Source organism: Brettanomyces bruxellensis, chromosome 5, assembly GCF_011074885.1.
Source record: "Brettanomyces bruxellensis chromosome 5, complete sequence".
NCBI lineage: Eukaryota > Fungi > Ascomycota > Pichiomycetes > Pichiales > Pichiaceae > Brettanomyces > Brettanomyces bruxellensis.
Genome location: NC_054686.1, coordinates 536,706 through 557,727, shown reverse-complemented (window position 1 = coordinate 557,727; position 21,022 = coordinate 536,706). Strand labels below are relative to the sequence as shown.

The 21,022-nt window shown below is 39.2% G+C and overlaps 10 protein-coding genes across 10 annotated transcripts; 5 read left to right on the top strand and 5 right to left on the bottom strand.

The window, feature by feature from the left end:
• Positions 1–162: 162 nt before the first annotated feature.
• Positions 163–852, top strand: BRETT_004269 (uncharacterized protein; the record flags this gene model as incomplete). The annotated part of the gene is made up of 1 exon (XM_041282765.1): positions 163–852. One exon carries the CDS (start codon positions 163–165, stop codon positions 850–852), a length of 690 nt encoding a protein of 229 aa, XP_041135541.1.
• A 1,841-nt stretch (positions 853–2,693) lies between these two features.
• Positions 2,694–4,802, top strand: BRETT_004268 (uncharacterized protein; the record flags this gene model as incomplete). Its single annotated transcript, XM_041282764.1, has 1 exon — positions 2,694–4,802. The coding sequence occupies one exon, from the start codon at positions 2,694–2,696 to the stop codon at positions 4,800–4,802; it is 2,109 nt and encodes a 702-aa protein (XP_041135540.1).
• A 372-nt stretch (positions 4,803–5,174) lies between these two features.
• On the bottom strand, positions 5,175–6,506 carry BRETT_004267 (uncharacterized protein; the record flags this gene model as incomplete). Its single annotated transcript, XM_041282763.1, has 1 exon — positions 5,175–6,506. One exon carries the CDS (start codon positions 6,504–6,506, stop codon positions 5,175–5,177), a length of 1,332 nt encoding a protein of 443 aa, XP_041135539.1.
• Positions 6,507–7,607: 1,101 nt separating this feature from the next.
• Positions 7,608–9,401, top strand: BRETT_004266 (uncharacterized protein; the record flags this gene model as incomplete). Its single annotated transcript, XM_041282762.1, has 1 exon — positions 7,608–9,401. One exon carries the CDS (start codon positions 7,608–7,610, stop codon positions 9,399–9,401), a length of 1,794 nt encoding a protein of 597 aa, XP_041135538.1.
• Positions 9,402–9,997: 596 nt separating this feature from the next.
• BRETT_004265 (uncharacterized protein) lies at positions 9,998–10,549 on the bottom strand (the record flags this gene model as incomplete). Its single annotated transcript, XM_041282761.1, has 1 exon — positions 9,998–10,549. One exon carries the CDS (start codon positions 10,547–10,549, stop codon positions 9,998–10,000), a length of 552 nt encoding a protein of 183 aa, XP_041135537.1.
• A 402-nt stretch (positions 10,550–10,951) lies between these two features.
• On the bottom strand, positions 10,952–12,031 carry BRETT_004264 (uncharacterized protein; the record flags this gene model as incomplete). The annotated part of the gene is made up of 1 exon (XM_041282760.1): positions 10,952–12,031. One exon carries the CDS (start codon positions 12,029–12,031, stop codon positions 10,952–10,954), a length of 1,080 nt encoding a protein of 359 aa, XP_041135536.1.
• Positions 12,032–12,479: 448 nt separating this feature from the next.
• On the bottom strand, positions 12,480–15,107 carry BRETT_004263 (uncharacterized protein; the record flags this gene model as incomplete). The annotated part of the gene is made up of 1 exon (XM_041282759.1): positions 12,480–15,107. One exon carries the CDS (start codon positions 15,105–15,107, stop codon positions 12,480–12,482), a length of 2,628 nt encoding a protein of 875 aa, XP_041135535.1.
• Positions 15,108–16,768: 1,661 nt separating this feature from the next.
• BRETT_004262 (uncharacterized protein) lies at positions 16,769–17,614 on the top strand (the record flags this gene model as incomplete). Its single annotated transcript, XM_041282758.1, has 1 exon — positions 16,769–17,614. The coding sequence occupies one exon, from the start codon at positions 16,769–16,771 to the stop codon at positions 17,612–17,614; it is 846 nt and encodes a 281-aa protein (XP_041135534.1).
• Positions 17,615–17,833: 219 nt separating this feature from the next.
• BRETT_004261 (uncharacterized protein) lies at positions 17,834–18,685 on the bottom strand (the record flags this gene model as incomplete). Its single annotated transcript, XM_041282757.1, has 1 exon — positions 17,834–18,685. One exon carries the CDS (start codon positions 18,683–18,685, stop codon positions 17,834–17,836), a length of 852 nt encoding a protein of 283 aa, XP_041135533.1.
• Positions 18,686–19,362: 677 nt separating this feature from the next.
• On the top strand, positions 19,363–20,328 carry BRETT_004260 (uncharacterized protein; the record flags this gene model as incomplete). Its single annotated transcript, XM_041282756.1, has 1 exon — positions 19,363–20,328. The coding sequence occupies one exon, from the start codon at positions 19,363–19,365 to the stop codon at positions 20,326–20,328; it is 966 nt and encodes a 321-aa protein (XP_041135532.1).
• Between the last annotated feature and the right edge of the window lie 694 nt (positions 20,329–21,022).

Here is a 21,022-nt window from a genome sequence, read left to right as displayed (position 1 = left end):
AATTTCAGATACCGCATACAGAGTGATCGCTTCCACCAAGATCCGAACTGAGTTTTTAGCAGAAAAAAGCATTTCCAGGATATCTACATTTCTTTATTCATCATACAGAAAATCCAGCATCGTTGTTCTTGATTAATTTTAAAGCATCAGCGGGGATAAAATATGACAGCAGATACCGAATGGATAAATACAAGGGATGACATTATACGGATTTTTGTGGTGAGGCATGGACAAACGGAGTGGAACATTACAAGAAGAATGCAAGGGCATCATGATATTCCTCTTAACGAAACCGGAAAAAAGCAGGCTGCATTATTAGGAAAAGAGCTGAGGGGCTACAATTTCGACTTCGTGATCACTTCTGACTTGACGAGATGTTTGCAAACGCTTGGCAACGTTCTGGGTAAAAAGCTCGAGGATGCAAACTTGAAGAAAACCAAGAACTTTAGGGAAAGATATATGGGAGATGTTGAGGGAATGTATATCGATGATGCAAGGAAGAAATATGGTGCTTCTTTCAGAGACAGGGGTGAGACAAAAGAGGAGTTAATAAGTCGTCTCAGCAAGGAATGGAACAACCTACTGGAGGAGTCCAAAGAGAAGGATTACAAAAATGTGTTGATGTGTGCACATGGTGGAGTCATCACAAACTTCTTTAGATATCTAGTTGCCGAAAAGCATTATAAACTGACTCCGGGGCTAAAATATGAAGACATCAAGGTTCCATACAATACCAGTTTAACTATTGTCGATGTGAACCGGAATGATCTGAGCGATGCAACAATAAGAGTTTGGGCATCGACAAAGCACCTTGGGGGAGTTAGGAGTGTTGCTGACCAGCAGCTTGTTTGAATCTGCTTTTTAGGTATGACACTAGCCACTGGAATGGAATCATGTTCGTATTGTCAGTTTCGCTTTTTTGTTTAGATATCCTTTTTTTTTTTTTTTTTACTTGGCTTTAACATATTGAAGAGCTTCTTTGCAACGTGTAAAGAAAAAGGCTGAAATATTAAGAGGAATAAAGGTTAGAAACGTAGTCTAAGAAATATGTAATATGAACGAATAGTGATGAGAAATACCCAAACAAGGGTGGTTGAGAGGGTGAGCCTATTGTTCATGCAGCTAAGGGTCAGCAGTACATGAGATCTGGCTAATGACGATCTATTTACTAATAGAGATCTACTTCATAATATAATGTCAGCAAACATTCGTTTATGCCAGCACACTCGTATCTCAACGTTTTTTTTTTCTCGTGCGTTCTAGCTGAATAAAGTTGATAAAGTTGTTTTAGCAGGCTAGACCCTGTTAGGTTAACAAACAATCCCAGAATTGGGTATTGCGCATTGAGCATTGATTACTGGGCGTTGGCAATGGGCATTGATGCTGAATGCAAATCTGAATGTTTTTTTTTTCCCCCGTCCTCCCTTATTATGCTTTTTTTTGTTGGGATTTTTTTCTTTTCGAGCCTATAGAGCTACAGCCGCGAAGCTGCGGTTCGCTAGATTGGTAATGTCCTACCCAACAATCTGGTCTCTAGAATATGTAATAAATTTGGAATAAATTAAGGTAAAGACAGGGTACCAGGTATATTAATTGATACCCATCTGGAAATTGAGGCCCTTTTTGCATGAGCAGGCTTACAAATTGAAGTACCGAGATATATGCCGAGCACCAACGTGATATCTGTACTTAATGATTTGCCTGTCGTGTTCTGTTCCATTGAGGGGGAGCAAATATGTAGTATTTTCCCCACATTCAGTTCGGACCCTAGCAGAATTTCTAGCTTATTCCCGCAATTGTTGGTCTTGCTATGATTCCGACATGCTACTGTTGACTTATCTGTTTGCATATACGAGGTAATATGTCAACACATTTGCCTTCCTTTAGGATGCGGGGGAGTCAGTTCTGATTTTTTGCTGCCCATAAACTAAGTGTTGGGAGCTGTCCATGCAAGATAAAAGAAAAATCTTCCAAGCAGGGATTTTGCAAGGCAAAAGATGGGATTTGGGGTATCGGTCGGGGTTTTCGTATTTGTAGTTTTACATCAAGAAGCTGTAGAGGTTACTTTTAAAAGTCGTTCAAAAGTTTAATTTGGATTCGTGGGGATCTGAAAGATAAGAATAGAATCCTGTTCGGCTGTCACGGCCTTTAGATAAATACGATAAAAGTGGAGGCGGAATGACGCACCGATTAGGGTGGCAACGGTTTTTCGGATAGGAAGAAGGGACGGAAGGAAAATTACAATGTGGAATGAAAATGATTACAGTTAACTAAAGTAGGTGGTGCCCTGTGCATAATAGTAAGATCAACACAATATGGAAGTACAGGAAAATTTTTTTTTTTTTGGTTCCGCTTTGTTTAGTTTTCTTTAAGTTGTTCTTTCACCCTAATCTCGAATTATATAAGTAGATAAAGTATTTCCAGCCACCCCTAGAAATAGTCTACTAGCCTTCCGTATTAACCGGAATCTTTTTTTGCTAGTCTATTCATACTCTTTTCCTTGGAATTATTGCTCAATTATTGCATATTTGATCATACCATTCATATCGCCTCTGTCTTTGTAAAATTTATTTCAATATCTTGGCTATTAGGATACTCTTGACTTGGGCTGCCGATAAAGCATTAATAGAAGTTTAATTTCCTTTCTTTTCTGCAAACATTTTTTTTGAGTTCACAATTGAAAAACAAACAGTATGACTTTTCAGGTTAACGTCCCAGTTGGAAAAGCACATCCGGGTGAAACGGCACCATATCGTTCTTATCTCGTGAAAGATGGTGCTGTCTCTCGCCCAATTGGATGGAAATGCAACACTCTATTTGAATTTTTACAAGAGTGTGTCGAAGTGAATGGCAAAGATGTAAAGTGCCAGGGTTGGCGTGATCTTATTGATATCCACTACGAGAAGAAATTGGTCAAAAAGCTGATTGACGGAAATGTTACCGAGGTTGAAAAAGAGTGGATGTATTACGAGCTTTCGGATTACAAGTATATCACATACGGAGAATTGCAGGATATTGTTCTGACTTTGGGTCGTGGTCTAGTTAAACTTGGTATTACACCGGGAAATAAGGATCGTATATTGAACTTTGCCTCTACCTCACACAAGTGGATAAGAATGTTCTTTGCTTCTATTACACAGGGTATTCCGGTTGTTACCGCTTATGATTCTTTGGGAATAAAGGGATTGACTCATTCTATACAGCAGACCCATTGTGTTGCAATTTTCACTGACAATAATTTATTAAAAAAGTTGGTTGGTCCTCTTCAGAACTCCCCAGATGTTCGATACATTATATGTTCTGATGCCATTGTGGAGACAGATAAGCGTGGAGGTGGTCGACTTTACAAAGATGCAAAGGCCGGTGCCGATGCCATTCTTGCGGTTAGGCCCGATATTAAGATTATTATGTTGGACGAAGTTTTGGAGATGGGAAAGCAGAATCCAGATATTGAGCCATACACATCAAAACCTGATGATTTGGCTTGTATAATGTACACTTCGGGTTCTACTGGAGATCCAAAGGGTGTGGTTTTATCCAATGCAAACATTGTGGCCGGTCTTGCCGGTGTGTCAACCACCATTCGCCGTGGATTTATTGGATACGGTGACAGGGTGATCAGTTTTTTGCCGTTGGCACATATATTTGAGCTCGTTTTTGAATTGCTGAGCTATTATTGGGGTAGTATTGTTGGATATGCAAGCGTGAAGACTCTTACCGACAACTCCTGTAGAAATTGTGGAGGTGACATGAAAACGTTCAAGCCTACAATTATGGTTGGGGTTGCTGCTGTCTGGGAAACTGTGAAGAAAGGTATCTTGCATCAGGTTAAAGCCATGCCATCATTTAAGCAGAAAATGTTCTGGGCTGCCTACAACACTAAGGCCGCCTGCAAGAAGTACTCGATCCCAATTGTTCCTTCCATTCTAGACAGTATCATATTCAAGAAGATCAAGGATGCCACAGGAGGAAGCTTAAGATGGACTTTGAATGGTGGATCACCAATATCCGGCTCAACACAGAGATTCATTTCATATACCATTGCGCCAATGCTGATTGGATATGGGTTGACTGAAACATGTGCCAACACGTGTGTGACAGATCCATCACACTTTGAGTTTGATGTTCCTGGACTTCTTGTTGGATCCGTGACGGTGAAGTTGATTGATGTTCCAGAAGCTGGTTACTTTGCCAAAAACAATCAAGGTGAGGTTTTGATCAGAGGTGCCTGTGTCATGAAAGAGTACTACCAAAATGAAACCGAAACTAAGCACGCTTTTAATTATGACAAAGGTTGGTTCTCTACTGGTGATATAGGTCAGTGGATGTCCAATGGAGCATTGAAGTTGATCGACAGAAAGAAGAATTTGATTAAGACGTTGAACGGAGAGTACATTGCACTTGAGAAATTAGAATCCATCTACAGATCCAACTCGTTAATCGGAAACATCTGCTGTTATGCTGATGACACTAAAGTCAAGCCTATTGCTATTGTTGTTCCAGAGGAGAAATCATTCAAACAGTTGGTTGTTTCCCTTGGTCTTGCAAAGAGTACCGCGGAAGTCCAACTCGCTGACTTCGTTGTGAACAAAGATATTTGCAGAGCTGTTACCAAGTCTCTTTTGGCAACTGGTAGAAAGGGTGGATTGACTCGTATTGAGTTGATTCTTGGTGTTGTCATTGTTGATGATGAATGGACCCCAGAAAATGGTTTCGTTTCAAGTGCGCAGAAATTACAAAGAAGAAAGATTGTCGCTTCTGTGAAAGACCGTATTAATGCTTTGTACGCAGAGAACGAGTAAGGTTATCGTCGAATGTTTTGATCTTTTTCTTTTTTCTCTGCTTTACTTTTTAAGTGTTTCTTCATTTAACTTCAATTATTTGGACGTAAATGTGAATGCGAATGCTTGCTTCGGCACTTTCTGTTTACTTATCTGCCTTGTCTATCGTTCTCTTTTTTTTCTATCACCCGCATATGTTAATTCCTTGTTCACAAAAAAAAAAAAAAAAAGGTTTTGTTACCATCTGTGTTGTGTAAGGATCGCTATGAAGAATCTTGAATATTAAGGGAAAAGAATATGTCCATGCATATATATGATTTATCTATCCGCCTAATATGAATGGGTTTTACTACTATTTAAATTAAAGTACCAACTATATGTGATGCTCTCCCTTTAAGAAATAGCATTCTGTCTTAGGCTGGAAAGTTGGAGTGCGCTTTTCTCAAATGCCTCTAACTCCTGTATGACCAAGTTATTAAATTCTTTAAAATTATCCAAATAAATGTGATGTCCTGAATGCTCAATAACATGACATGTAGCAGAGAGAGACTCCCCGTTTAGGTGATGAAGGGTTTTTAGCTTTTGACAAGCTTTGAATCCGCCTGCTTTATCCATCCAATCGTGGCTTCCATACATCCAAACGGTATCACATCTTAGTTTTCTGATTCTTTGTAGCATCGGATGCCTTGGTACACCGCCAGGCGCCAAAAAATAATTAAGCATGTACTCCCCAGAGCCCTTTGCATTAAATATTGCGTAAGTGTATTGATGCATCAATTTTTGTTCCTGGGGTCCCAACAATGAATTATCCTTCGAAAACCTCCTATTACTCCATCCACTCACAAGTTTTGAACCAAGTGGTCCTGCAAGCCTGACCAATGAAAATGGAGAAATGTTTTGGTTCCACAATTTTTGAAACCAGTCAGGAGCAGTCGAAACAACTGTGTCCTTTGCTGAATGATATATTCCCGCTGGTGAAACCAAAAGCAGCTTGTTGAACAAATCCGGACGTCTTATATTAACAACGCATGATATATATGCACCCATCGAATGAGCAATTACAACTGTATCTAACTGGTTCAATCCTCTCACATCAAACCACCTTTCCAATTTCTCAGCAAACCAATTCTCAATTTTCTTGTAATTAGAGAAGTCCACCTGATACGGAAAGTCCGGCCTAGAAGAACAACCATAACCAGGTAAGTCTATAGCATGAATATCCCAATTTGGTTTTCGTTTGGTGATTTCTTCGATATTTTTAATAAAGAAGCCTAGTCCCGCGCCGTAACCGTGAATAAAGACGACATGCTTACGCCCTGATTCTGGGATCTCCATCTGAGGCACGACGTGAAACTCATTAATGTAGCATCCAGTCTTTTCATCTACAACTGTCCGTACCACTTCCCCCAAGTGTGTCTGTGTTGCATTTGGATAAAATGGCAAAGTTGAAAGTAGGGCATCTTGAATCAAATCTAATTGATGCCTTTTTTTGAAATGATCAATCGAATCCCTAACCGAAAGAGGAAACATCAACCTTTTTTTCAGTAGACCTGAAACATCCAAGCCGACTGGCGGTGTCGATATTTGATATCCAGCCCTCAAATTTAATTGGCTTGATGTGAATGATTCATGAGTAGAAGTCAATCTTCTTTTGGCAGCATACAGATTCAAGAGCTGTGCCGCTTTGCTCTTCAAAAATTCGCCAATATGTTTTGGATTTGACATTTATTTAGCCAGATTATGTTCAAAAGTGAAGTCAAGTCATTGAAATGCTTTGATCTCTTAATCTTGAGATCAAAACAATTGGTCAACAAATTGATGGAGAGTAATCGATCAATAATATGTAGAGAAGAAGGACTAGCAAGTCAGCTGGGATATCCTATTCGGTACCTGGGGTAAGTACTAAAAGCGATGTGTAAAAAAGTAGTAATGGCTGGCAAAAAAAAGTGCATCTTCGGTTATCGGTCAGATTTACTTGGGGAACACCATTGAAATAATTTTTTGTGGAGTGTCGAGAGCGTTTTTGTATTTACATAATTAAGGTTTTCCGAATTACCGCCAGTTGCATTACCAAGGAGGGGTAAGCGGGCCATTAAGAGAGCGGGGAAAGGAAAAAAAATAAAAAACAAAAAACTTTCGGGAGCAAAATGGGGGCAAAGGTCGCGGTGGGCAGATGCAAAGATATTATTGGTACTCGTAAAGCTGTTACAGGACTCTAAGTTGTGTATATTCTGGGTATTACTGCCAAATTACATGATAAATCAAATAGCAAAATGTTTCTTTTTTACCCGAATTCGTTTACAATTTCTTTAATTTCTTTCAAATGATGATTTATAAGAATTATGGTGGCATGTGTTATATGTATTGATAAATTTGCCAAAATATTTTTTGAAATACCAAATTCAAGATTGGAGATTTACAACTTTACAACTTTCATCAATTTTTGGACACAGCCTTACAACTAATATCCATTAAACTCACCGTATGGTTCATATTTGATTATAACGTTATACAATTAAGACAGGAGACAACTTGCCCATTTTACTAGATAATCGTAGTTAAATCATGATATGAAAAGCATCCTGAGTTCTTGTTCGGCTCGTTACCATTCAATTTTTATCCCCAAAACTTGTGAACTTGAGTAATTATTTTTCTCGGCAGAAAAGAATTTTGGGTCACTAACTATCTTTTTTTTTTTCACCTCTCAGAAATATATCCTTTTTGTGTACCCTGTCAGTAATTCAAAGTAACCTCACGTCTTCTTAAATAAAATTATTCGTTTCAGAATACACTTTAAGGGTACAGTAAAACGGACAGGAATCAACCATGTCAAGTTCTGAAACGGCTGCTTCCAGCTTTCTATCACAACATCGTCTTGCTATTGCAATTACCGCTGCGGTTGGTGTTGGATCACTTGCAGGCTTGCTTTATCATTTGAACAAGCAACCGAAAAACAACTCTAGTGATTCAAAAGAGAAAACACGATCTCCTCAAAAGCCAAAGAAGAAAAGCCACAAGAAGAGAAAGAAGAAATCCGAGAAGGAAGCAAAGGCTATATATCCTGTCTCTAGTAAAGGGGAACCGCTTATTACCAAAGATGATGTTGAGAAGCTCTCGGCTGATGATAGGGCAAAATGGGCCACTGCTCTAAAGGAGAAGGGCAATAGCTATTTCAAGAAGAGCGAGTATAAAACAGCCGTTGACTACTACACGAAGGCTTTAATTTGTAAGGAGGATGCAGTCTATTACAGCAACAGATCTGCCTGCTATTCTGCCCTCGGGGACAACGAGAATGTTGTGAAAGACACAACTAGTGCCTTGAAAATTGACCCAGGATACAAGAAATGTCTGCTAAGAAGAGCAAGAGCCTACGAGAACCTTGAAAAGTACCCGGAAGCAATGTTTGACTTGACAGCACTGGCCATTTACGGTGGCATGAATGACTCCGCTAACGAGGCCATGCTCGAGAGAAATTTGAGGAAGCAGTCGGCTAAGATTTTGAAGGAAAAGTATTCGGACTTGCCAAAGGTCTTGCCATCTACCTCTTCGCTCTCATCGTTCTACCAGGCCTTTGTTCCTGAAGATATCGATTTGGATGCCTCTCATTACAAGGAGGGATCTGGAGAGAAACTCTTGGTGGAGGGCATCAACAAATTGAAGTCAGACACTGAGGACGATTACGAAGCAGCTGATGTTTCGATAAACCAAGCTGTTGCCATATTCGACAAGTCAACAGAAGGTGTCGATCCAAAGTTGGTTGCGATGGCTTACGAATACGCCGGTGCATTTAAATTCTTGAGAACAGACCGTGATAAAGCTTTAGAGCTTCTCAACAAGGCTGTTAAGATCTCTCCAAGACCAAGAAGTTACGTTATTATTGCTCTAATTAAGGCTGACAGTGGCGATTACACGGAGGCAAACGCAAACTTCAGCAAGGCCATCAAGCTTAACCCAGACGACCCTGATATCTACTACCATTATGCACAAATATTTTATCTAGTTGGCGACTTGGCCAAGGCTAAGACGAACTTCGAGAAGTGCATAAACTTGAACTCTAAGAATATCTACGCTCACATTCAGCTTGCTTGCCTGGCTTACAGACAAGGCGACAGTAACAAGTGCAACTCCTTGTTTGATGAGGCTAGAAAAATGTTCCCAACCTCGCCAGAGATTCCTAACTATTATGGTGAAATTCTTTTCGATAGACAGGACTTTGACGGTGCTTTAAAGCAGTTTGGTATATCCATCAAGTTGCAAAAGGCAGGTAAGGGTTACAGCATTGGCGCACTTCCTTTGGTCAATGAATCGGCAATCTATCAGAGAAAGGGTGAAACCGAAAAGAGTATTAAGCTTTTGAAGGATGCTTGCGAACTTGATCCAAAATCCGAAGTTGCTCGTTTGAGTTTGGGTCAGGCATTTTTGGCAGAACAGAATGTTGACGAAGCTATTAAGCTTTTTGATGAGGCTTGCACTTTGGCAAGATCTTCAGAAGAAAGAACCCAGGCCATTTCTCTTATGGAGGCCTCAAAGATGCAGTTGAAAATCAGAGAGGATCCAGTCTTGAGTAAAAAAGTCCAGGAGGTTCTAAGCAACTTCCCTCAGGCCGCTGGTGAATTATGATAGCTTCATGGAAATGATATATATGATATTTTGGGAAGTTCGAAGGTTCCACATACCCTTTTTATATGTTCAAAAAATAAGTTCAGTCTGCGATTGGCGGTTATCATGTTCAACTATTCGGTTGTCCTGCTTTTTAAACACTGTTACTCTCCCCTAGTTTCATTTTTTACAACTGCATTAGGAGTTTCTTTCTGTATATATGTGCCTTTATTGCGAAATTCAAGGTCATGATTGCGGTTTATTATCCTGAGATTCTATTCTTTTCTTTTCATTTTTATTTCTGCTCTTTATTGCATCTGATCTGTAAGCGAACGACTTCTTATAGTCGTGGAGGTGAAACTTGAGAAGGGTGATGCTGATTAATGGTGGATTTTCCTGATGTTGCAGTTGAACTTGCAAATCAATATGTAAACTTATATAAATAAAAGAAGATTAAATTAAACAGAAATGTATTCGAATGCGGGAGTTTGTTCCAGAGTGAAAATTATACAAACCAAAGTTAACACTAAACTTGTTGAATTTTATTGATAATAAATAATAGAGGCGCTTATAAATAAATAGGGAATTTTGTGTAGTTTGAAAAGCAACAGATCAGCTTATTTACATCTGATGATCTTCAATGGTTTCTTCGAATGAATAAAATTAAAGGCATACTGCTTAACTTCAAACTTTCTTTTGTGAGGTTTGGACACTTCGTAGTCCCAGCCTTGACTTTCAGCGAAACGGATTGCAGCTTCTTTCGTATCAAACTTTAGATCAGTACAATGCATATAGTCTGATGTACCCTGATAGCCAATTAAATCATTCTCCCATCTATTCCCTTTCGGTATGATATCCCACTCCAGTTTCCAGAACTTGCTGTTTCTCTCACTTGACTGTGTTGCCGACTTGGCTTGTTTATATATGTGAACAACTCTGTTATCCGTGTATGCAAGCTCTGCAGGAGCACCACTCACCAATTCCCTGTCTGTATGCGTTTCATTTACAATTTCATTGATCTTAGCTAAGTTATTCTTGGTACTTTTTGAATCACTGCTGTTAAACCGAAGAAGAGGTGATGGATTCTTAGAGTAAGTGAACTTGCTTAACGCAACGGCTCTGTTAGCGTTCACAATTCCTGGTCTTAAACTCCTAAAAAGCATTGACATGTTAACTTGATCGATTTATGTCAAGAGAGCTTGTATGAGAAACAAATGTTTAATGTACGAGAAATAAATGAAGTTATGAGGAAAGCTGCAATAAAATAACGAAGCTTGGCCCCACAGTATTTTTTTTTTTTTTTTTTGATACTCTCGCACTTTTCTCATATTTTTTTACTACGACTTTATTAACATTAATTGGTCGGGACGTTCTATTATGAGTATCGGCAATACTTAAAAGTGTACTGTTTAGCAATGAAACCATAAAGATCTGGTGTCTAAGGATCACATCATTTCATGATGAATATATATCCCTACATCATACGGCCTTTTAGTTTTACCGAGTTCATGACCAATAATGCAATATGCTTGAACAATTGAATTATATTATGTGTATGATTATGATATGTATCAACTGACCAATACCCATAAAAGGAAAAATATGATCAAAATTCCAAAAATCTTAAGCATCAACCAGCGATTGCTACTTATACTGTTATAGTATTTTAGTAACTCTCTATGTGCTCCCCCAATATTAAGACTCACGTCCTCCACATTATCATCTATTCTTTGAATAACTTCTCCTTGCTCCTGAACCATAGTAGCAAGCTGCTGAAACAAGCCTCCAACTTCATTAATTGTAGATTCTATAGTTTCCACTGCACTGTTTCGTTCTTGCAAATACCTGTTGTCCTGCTCATGCATAAGTAACATCTGCTGTGATTGGTTTGGAAGAGCTAACACGTCCGCATTATCGCCAATGTTGGTTATGTCTGAAATGGCTGGATCTGCAGTACCATCTGCTCCTGATAAAGGCACCATAAATGGATTCTCCGAAGATTTCGACATAGCTGACGCATTTTGACCATTTGCTTTGCTTCTAAGTGCGTAAGGAATGCTGTTCGCATTTTGCAAGCGATCTTCTTGGTGCTTTCCAGAAGCATCAGGTGCAGTGGAACCATTTCCTGGTTTTGCAGTAGCCAAAAGTTGCTCTTGTCTAGATCTCTGTGCAAGTTCACTCTTTTGCCGCACCTGTAAAACATCTCTGAATGCCTCACTTATATTTTTCGTCTTGGTATTTAATAGCTGAACCACATTCTTATTGTAGAGGTCAAGCTGTTTATCGGACGAGCCTCCTTTAGCATTTGCCTTCTGTTGTAATACCTTTAATGACTTTTCAATCCCAAATATGTCCTGCTTGATAACATATGTCAACTCTATAATATCCGAGGCCCTCTCGTTAAAAAGTTGCTTTCTTTTAGCTAGCTGAGCCAATTTAGATAACGATTCGGTAACCCTCGCTATATCCTTTGCAATCTTTGAGGCATCCTTTGTGAATTGATTCCTGTTAATGGCACTAGATCTAGGTTGCCTTTTTGTCTGGTCCGAATAGCTCTTCCTGCTTTTTGCATTTTGCCTTTCGAAAGTGTTAACACATTGTTTGAACTCTAATGTTCGATCTTGTATATCAATATTTGAATTTAAGCTCATAGGATTATTTAAATCGTCGGCATGTATGACTTGTTGTAACTAGTTTCTTGTTCTATATGTTGCTGCGACGTAAATACAAGGAAATCAAGAATTTGTGTAAATATAAACAAGTGGCCAATTTTCAACAGTTTGAAGATTCGAAATAGACACAATATCGCGAGAAGCTCAAAACGAACACGCTGCGGTGTTCAACAAACAACGGTGCAATTTTTTTTTTATTTTTTTTTTTATCGTATTCTCAGATTTTTTGTGGGCTTATCATTATCCTACATTCTGCCGCAAAGCTCTCTCGCTACAATCCTTTTTTTTATACGCCTTTAATGAAATTTCCATGCCATTTATATTTACATGTGTACCCATTCTCCTAATGTCACTGGGATAAGCAATTAAAAAAGTTCAAAAGCAAAATACTACACTTGCACATAGCACGGTACTTAAGAAACAACTCTTATTCAATAGAATCTTCTTCATCCACCCTCGTGGAATTATTCACCTTAATGGCTGGTGGGTTGGTTATGGTTGACACACTATTATTCATCGTATGCCCTTCCTTAAGTACCGATACACTGGCGTTTGGGCCATCCTCCTTCTTCCTATGATCATTCCCACTTCTGTCTTCTGATGTGCGATGCTTGGAACTTTCTTTTTTGGATGTGCTCAACACTTCGGCATCATTTGAATCCTGGCCATCATCAATTATAAGTTGCCTAATCTGTTCATCTATATTCTTAAAATTTTGGGACGAGGCGTTCTCTTTGGTATCATCGAAATGTTTATACACTGCCCCTCCTGCTGAATATGTTGAACTATTATGCGAAGTAGTCTCAAGGCTGATTGTTGAAGAGTTATCTGCAGACCTAGCAGCTGAGGAGACAACAGAAAGCGAGCGGTTTTCCAAGTGGCTTTTTGAATCCTTATTCGTAAGTTCTTGGGTTCCGGATTTCGTTGCAGAAATCGATTTTGCATGTCCTCTTCCTCCAGATTTTTCAAAGGAGGAATATCTTCCGCGCACATCAGATTGCACAGATGAAGTTGAAGAATCGCTTATAGAAAGAGCATGAGATGGCCGTGGAAGACTGTTGTACTCTGGGCCAAGAGTAAGTGAATGATGGTCTTGCTGATAATATATTACAGCCTTCTCCAAGACTTTTTTAAAGGCGCCTTTCTTCGAGTTGATTATTTTACGAACATAGTATGAGCTGTCCCTTCTCAAGACTCTTATTATACCTTTGTTATCAGTCGTGACTATTATAGCCGTCGATAGATCATCTTTATCTGCATGACCTAATTGAGAAACAAACCGGCCGTACTTGCTTTTAAGATCTATTATAGGATCATTTCCGAGTTCTAGCAACTTTAGAGTAGTACGCGGAGCAAATATTGCGGCGTTGCATCTCGTGTGATGCAAATGGAACGCACCATAATGCTTATTTTTGAGCTGGCAGCTGTCATCTCTGAACCGCGAAACAATTTCCATCGGTAATTTTTTCAAAGACTTCGAGTGGCGACTGATGATACTATCTTTGGAATCATATAGCTTCCATAAATATGCCCACCCATCTTCAGAACCCGAAATGACGAAAGTGTGGTCTTCGTTTGTCGTAGCCTCAATCATGGAATATTCGTTGTCGAGACCGCTATACTTAACTTCTAGAGATTTACTCCTGAAACTAAACAATCTGATGCGGGAGTCATTTGTACTTATGAGAATTTTGGTATCACCGTCGAGTTCAAATGTGCGGATTCCGGTGATCCTGGGGAAGTTCTTTTTATGCTGAATCTGTAGCTTTGCAACCCTTTTAAATCCATCCAATGTTAATATATAAAAATAACCCATGTCACATCCAACAAAGATGTACTTCATGTCTGGGCTGAATGCCATGGATGTAATCCGGTGCTGTAACTTAGTCTCATAGACAATCTGGTGCTCCAAAATAGAATAGAAAAAGATCGTACCATCCCATTCGGAGCAGGCAAAAAACCGGTCGTCTTTCTCGTGAAATAATACCGAGGTGGCAAAGCTATCAAGTTTTAAGCACCTTAGACATTCTTCCTGGTCAATATGCCACAATTTAACGGTACCATCTTCAGAACTCGTGAGAAGAAAGTTGTTTTTCGACCAGCTTATAGAGAGAATCGTGTCTGAATGCTTGAATCTCTTGACTGGTCTTGGCTTAAAAATTGGCGCAAAAGCAGGGGCTTCATTTTTCCCCTTTGATTTCTTCCTTTTGGTATGATAGCTGGAATCATCATGAACAATAGTAGGTGACAGACTGTTCATAGAAGAATAACTGGATCTGCTTCTACTGCGAGCTCTTCTTACACTTGAGCGTCTTACCAGCGAGGCAAGAGATAATGCAGAAGGAGATGAGCTTCTGACTGAGAGATATGGATTCAAATTTCTAGCATCATCATGTATACTGGCCATCGATGCGGTCCTGTTATTGCTAGTTAGCACATTGGGTATCGAATTGGGTACCATAGACGAAACACCGTCGGTCATAGGTAGAGCATGCGTAGCATTGGAATTTATCGACCGATCAATTGAAGTTGGAAATGTTGCACACGGAGCACATTTATGACGCTCATACGATGATGATAGAACTTCCCAAATATTGATTGTCCCATCATCACCGGCAGATGCCATATATTTTCCATCATTACTAAACTTCAAGATGAAAGTAGCCTTATGTGTCATGTTCTCTTTAACTTTACATTTTGCTTCAGAAACCTTTAAGTGAGAGTTCTGGTCCGTAGTGGTTGTACCACTTTCAGAACTTGACCCTCGGTTCATCCGTGCAAATTGTGAACTGTTATCCAAATCGCTGTACGTGCTGATTTCGTCTATAAAATTTTCAGCAGAACTATCATCAACTGGCCGGAGTTCTTGCGAGAGAAAGAAGTGATTAAAACCTTCAGTTGGAAGCTTTTGACTGCGCCTGAAAAATTCCTTATACTTCAATGACTTGGAAAGACATCTTATACGTATCTGTTCAAGACGACTAACGTTAGTCTGCAAAGTTGAGTCCACGTCGTTTATACTATTTGTCATAGTTTGATCGTTTGTCGGACTCATAATGCACTAGCATGAGCAAATGCTAATCCTATGAACTTGGGATACTCTGTATAGAGAGCTTGAACTTACTTTGGCAGTAGGCAAACTAAAATATGATGATTCAATTTTCGTTATTGAATGTGAATTTAAATTCTAGTCGTATAAGCTAGGCACACAAACGAATAGCAAGTATGCTGGGAAAAAAAAATCGTATAGCTGGGGAATACGACTGCACACAAAGAGTGGGCTAACTAATTAAACAGAAGTTGATGATGTTGACAGGATATGATGCTATATTTTAATTGATAAAGGAATGAAAAGTTGCAATATTGTACAATTAAGGGGGCAGGATAGTCGACTCCCTATATAGGCTGTTCCCTGCAAAAAAAAAAAGGGAGACAGCTGAAAAGAGGAATGTTTGTGGAACAAGCTAGTAACTTGAAAAAAAATAATAAAATAAAAAAATAGAAAAATAGAACAGGAGTGCGTACTATCGGGGGTGCTAACAATAAAAAAGAAGAGCATCAGGAAGGATACCACAAACAGGGTTTTTACGGTGAGAAGGGAAAATGGCAAGCTCGCATGAAGCAGATAGATATATCAATGAAAAGGATATTTCAATGAGCCGATTTTTTCTACCCGAATACTGAAGACAATGTCCAGATAAAGACTGATCAAGCTTTATCCGAGAAATCGGAACGCAAAAAATAAGCCTAGTTTTGTCCGAAACCGCACGTAATAAAGTTTATTGCATCATCAATGGAGAAATTTAATTTGAGGTTCATCTCGGAGAGGCACTGTTAACTGCGAGAGTCATGATACATTTTTCGCCTTACTCTATCGGAAGATTCTCGGTATAACGGCAAGAGGGCATCCTTGGTTGTAATTCGGCCGCAATATATCCACGGTCGCATCTGGCGTCTATTTTTTATCATTATTCTTATTTTGGTTAGAAACTCTCTTACCCCAGAATTTAGCATGGAACAGTCGAGACAGTTTGACTACAGATTGAGAAAGAAAATCCGAAAAAAGGTTAAAAAAAAATACGTTAATTACATTCAGAGGTGATGAAAAAGAAAAAAAACGGGGAAGCCTGCATTTCGGTGACCAATTAAGGAATTCTTGGGATAATGCCATCGTCTAAAGGGGAGTCGGTTAGATCCGCATATAAACTATGTGCTTGTAGTACATCGACCTATTGATATCTAGCTTAAACAACTTCCTTGGCATTTAGTAAACACGACTTACGTTGATTATGCTTTTATGGTACGTAATTTTTTGTTATGTTGTCTTATTAATTATTGCCCAACCTAAAGGCTATGAATGAATGCCTCACGGGTCTTCTGTCGGTGATCTGAAAAGGCGAACCGAGCTATTTTTAGAGCATATTATCGACGCGTCTATTAACGTCTAAAAATACTTCCACCGCCACAAAGTGATATGAGATGGTCAAATGCACAGTCAAACAGTGTGGCAAAGTAAGCTACAGAAAGTTGGAACTTTTTTTTTTTCAGTGAAAAAAAAATTTTTATTTCTATTTGAGCGCGTCCAAAAACGAAAGTGTGTATTTGCCTAAGGTAGAATGAAAGGAAACTTAGTGCTACTAAAAGAATTGTACTTTTTACAATATTAAGGACAGCTAATTAATAGGCCATTTTTAGTGGAATTATAATATACTAGATATGACACCAATGTCTGGATCGTGGGCAGATGCTGAGAATGATATTCCTCCAACCGAAGTGATAGAAAATCCGGATGGAACCAAGACAGTGATCTCATATAAATTTGATGATAAGCACAGGAAGGTGAAGGTGACGCAAAAAATCAAAACAGTTAAAGTGACAGAAACAGTTAACCCGGCAATAGCCGAAAGGAAGAAATGGACCAGATTTGGTGATGAAAAGGACAACAAAATTGTGGGACCAGATACGAGAACCACCCAGTTCGGAGAAGAAATCAAGTTCCATCTTTCGGCATCCTCCAAGAAGGACGAAGAGGAGGAGAAGAAGTCTAAGGCAAAGGAGTCTACTACAAAGGTTCAAACTCTTAAGTGTAGGACGTGTGGTGGAAACCATTTCACCTCGAAATGTCCATTCAAGGATACTCTTGGTGTGGATTTGAAGAAGCAGGAGGAAGAGAAGATGAATATGGCAGCAGCTACTGGACGTGGAGGAATGGGCAGAGGTGCTGGTGCAAGTTCATATGTGCCTCCTCACCTGAGAAGAGGGGCAAATGGAGAGCTTCCAAAGGCATCTGAGGCACAGAAAGAGGTTACAACTACTGTTCGTGTGACGAACTTGAACACAATGCTGTCAGAGGATCTTTTGAGAGAGATATTTTCCAGGTTTGGTTACGTTCAAAGGTTGACAATACTAAGAAACAGGGAAACGGGCGAGTCAAGAGGTATTGCTTTCGTCGAAATGGATACCGTCGAGCATGCCAAAAGTGCTATTGAGAAGCTTAACGGTAGAGGTATCATGAACTTGATTATAAATGCCGACTTTGCAAAGCCTCGTGGTGAACGTTGATATTTTCTTTGCATGTTTCACTGAAACTTTACATTTTAGCCGCTTTTCATCTCTTCTCTCTTTAATATATCTTTGTATTTACTGTTTATTGTGTTTATTTCATGAAAGGATGTGTATAAACGTGGTTCCATGTTGTATGTATGGGTAGATGGATGATCAGCTTTTTGTACTCAAACTCTCTTTGTTTTTATACATAAAATATTTCATTTGCAGCCAAGTTTATTTAGTCCTGGATATAATATCATCAACCAAAAGATCGGCCACTTTTGGACTCTGATAAACTTCATTATGCTTTCCGAAGTCATCAATCCAGTAGCATCCTTTTAACTTTGACTCATCCACTCCGATCTCAAGAAGCCAATTAACGAATTCCTCTGGCTGCTGAAATGAAAGTAATTGATCTTTGGAACTGTGAAGTATTACAATACGTTCTAGCGTATTGTATATGCCCGCTGCCTCTTGACTCTTCGTGCCTGAAGATATCATGTTACATTTACTTACGTAATCATTGCCTTTAAATGCTTCCCCAACAAAACTGTTGTACGATGGATATTCCCGAAGTAAAGAATTGACATCGTATATTCCATCTAGAAACATTACCCGGCGAATGTTAGGAAGAGGCTTAAATTGCTCTTCTGGGATCCCATATTCTTTGAGGATTTTCTGTCTCTCAAGGATTTGAGTGATTAATGTAGCACCCACTGAATGCCCACACAATGTCACGTCAGTCACATCGAACTTCTTCGATATACTTTTCAAGCATTTTAAAACATCGGTTAAATGCTTTGGATGCCTAACTTCCGGGGAAAGTCTGTAGTCAATGGAAAAAAACTGTATTTTAGCTGATCTCGATTCCGCGTTTCCTTTAACCAGAAAGGCATTATCTATATAACGAATCAGTTTCTCGTAATCGTTATAATCATTCTTTGGATCTCTCCAAGCCCCTCCATGAATGAAACATATAGGATACTTTATTGCATTTTTTGTACTTTGTGAAACCTTAAGAGTGTATTCCTTGTACACTTGGCGAATAGAATCCTTCCCATATGCGTACAACCTAGATTCAATCATTGCTGGAATGCGAATGATGCACTGAATCAATCAAGCGGGCTCAGAGTACACCAATTGAACTGTATTTCGATGTTTATTCAAGCAAATAACAGGGCTGAAAGAAAACTAGTGTAGGATAAATGGAATGTGGCATTGGTGGACCCTCTGAAAAATAAATCCCGACACACATTTTTTTTTACCAGGAAGGAAAATATCGCCGTGCACGCAGCATGCTGCGAAAGACATCTTCCTCTTAATTAGTGGGGACAAAATGTAATTTTGTTTTGAATTGATAAAATATGATGGACTTTATGAGTTAAACATTTTCTTAATGTATCTGCGTACGGGGAATAACCTCATCTATGAAATCGTGTTTAGTACACTCCATTTTAGAATAAAGTCTCTAGGTTCTAAATTTACTTTGTTCTTATTGTCCTCCTTCCTCTACGAGGTTATTTTTTCCCCTTCTAATTTTCTTTGCACTCAGTTCTTGTGTAGTTGTCTTATTTTCTTTTTCCATCCTCCGTCCAAAATTTTTTTTTCTCTTTGGTACTTGCCTACTATAAAAACTGATGATATTGCTGAGAGCTCGGTAAACATTTACTATATCCAATGCGCCAACAATCTTTTTTTGCCTTCACACCACATACTAATTTGCAACATTCAAGCACTGTTGATCTCCAAATAGTAGTTAAGATATGGTCGAATACTCGGACGTTCAGTTGTTTGTGAGGCCTATTGGCCCTGATACCAAGCATGAGGAAATTGAAGAATTTTTCTCTGAAGTTGGCCCTATTAAAGAATTGAGAATGATGCCCGGTTATGCATTCATCGAATATGAAACACCCGAGGTTGCTAAAAAGGCATTTTCTGAATTTATCGAGAAGCCATTCAAGGGGGAGAATCTTCAAATTGAATATGCAAAGAAGAAGCCAGAGTATGCTAAAAAGGGGCTGTATCGTGCTAAGGTTACAAATTTACCTGAGGGAACGGCCTGGCAGGATTTCAAAGACTTTATCAGAGATGAAGTCAAAGTTCATCCAACTTTCGTCAGAATTCCTCAGGATGAGCCTACTATCTGTTACTTGGAGTTCTCTTCTGAGGATGATTTGACTGCAGCCATTGAGCAGTTAGGTCAACTTCAATATAAGGATGTCCAACTCACAGCAGAGAAGGACAACAGTCCGTACATTGCATCTGCATCAAGACCTTTGAGTTCAAGAAGAAGACGCGGTGGCTTTAGAGGTGGTTTCAGAGGAAGAGGTGGTTTCCGCGGTGGCTACAGAGGCTCAAGAGGTTATGGATACAGAAGTGGACCTCCTCCATACAGAGGATACCGCTCAGGCCCACCTCCAGGTGAATATGACGAGTCTCCAGCAGATTATGATGATGGTCCAAGCTATAGAGATCAACTTCCAGCAGGCCCCCGTGGTTATCCACCAAGAAGTAGGGGCTATCCACCAAGAGATTATCCTCCAAGAGGTGGTTACAGAGATGAGTATCAGCCCAGAGGAAGATCGCGTAGAGATGGTCCACCAATGAATGATCCAAGAGATGAACCTCCGCGCTCGGCCGAATCAGACTACAGATCAAATAGGAATTCAGAGGGTGGCTATTCAGGAAATGATGATTATGGAAGAGACAGATCCCCTGAGAGATATTGAACGATTCTCACCTGCAAAACTTGAGCGTGCGTTGTCGTAAGATATGTTCTGATCTATTCAATCGAGCTCGCTTTTTATTCCATATTGTATTTTTTTTTTCTTCAGTCCAGGGTTACCAACTTGTTACTTTTCTGTCCTCTCCTTTTTTATTTTATTTTTTTCTCCTCAGTTTTATTGCTTTATTTCATCATCTTCAAATTCCCCGGGGTTTCAGGTTTTATCATGTCTCTACATTTTGAAACAGCTAAACAATTACATTTTGACCCCCTTAAAATACGACCACTACTTATACTTCATTTAGTTTTCACCTCTCGTTATTATCTTTTCATTGAACCCACACAGCTTCACAATTGTCTGTATCCACCATCTGACAACGTTATGGCAGAAAGAGTAGCGTGAATGCATAATGCTTACAGATTCATGTCAATATTCCTAGACATATCCAAGTAGAATGGGCATTTATGGCTGTTTCGCTATTGCTGCTATTACTTCACAGACTTCAATCTGCCTTCTAGAATTTTACTTAGAGTTGCATGGTCTCTACAGTTTCCTAAGTTTCTTGCACGTCCTTTTGTGCTTTAATTCTCATACCCAATTTAAATATTTCAGACATGCGCTAATAGTTTCCTTACACTGTGAATCCTTAATCTTATCACAGATTTGTATGTTCTTTTCTGGTCTTTTACTCTAACGT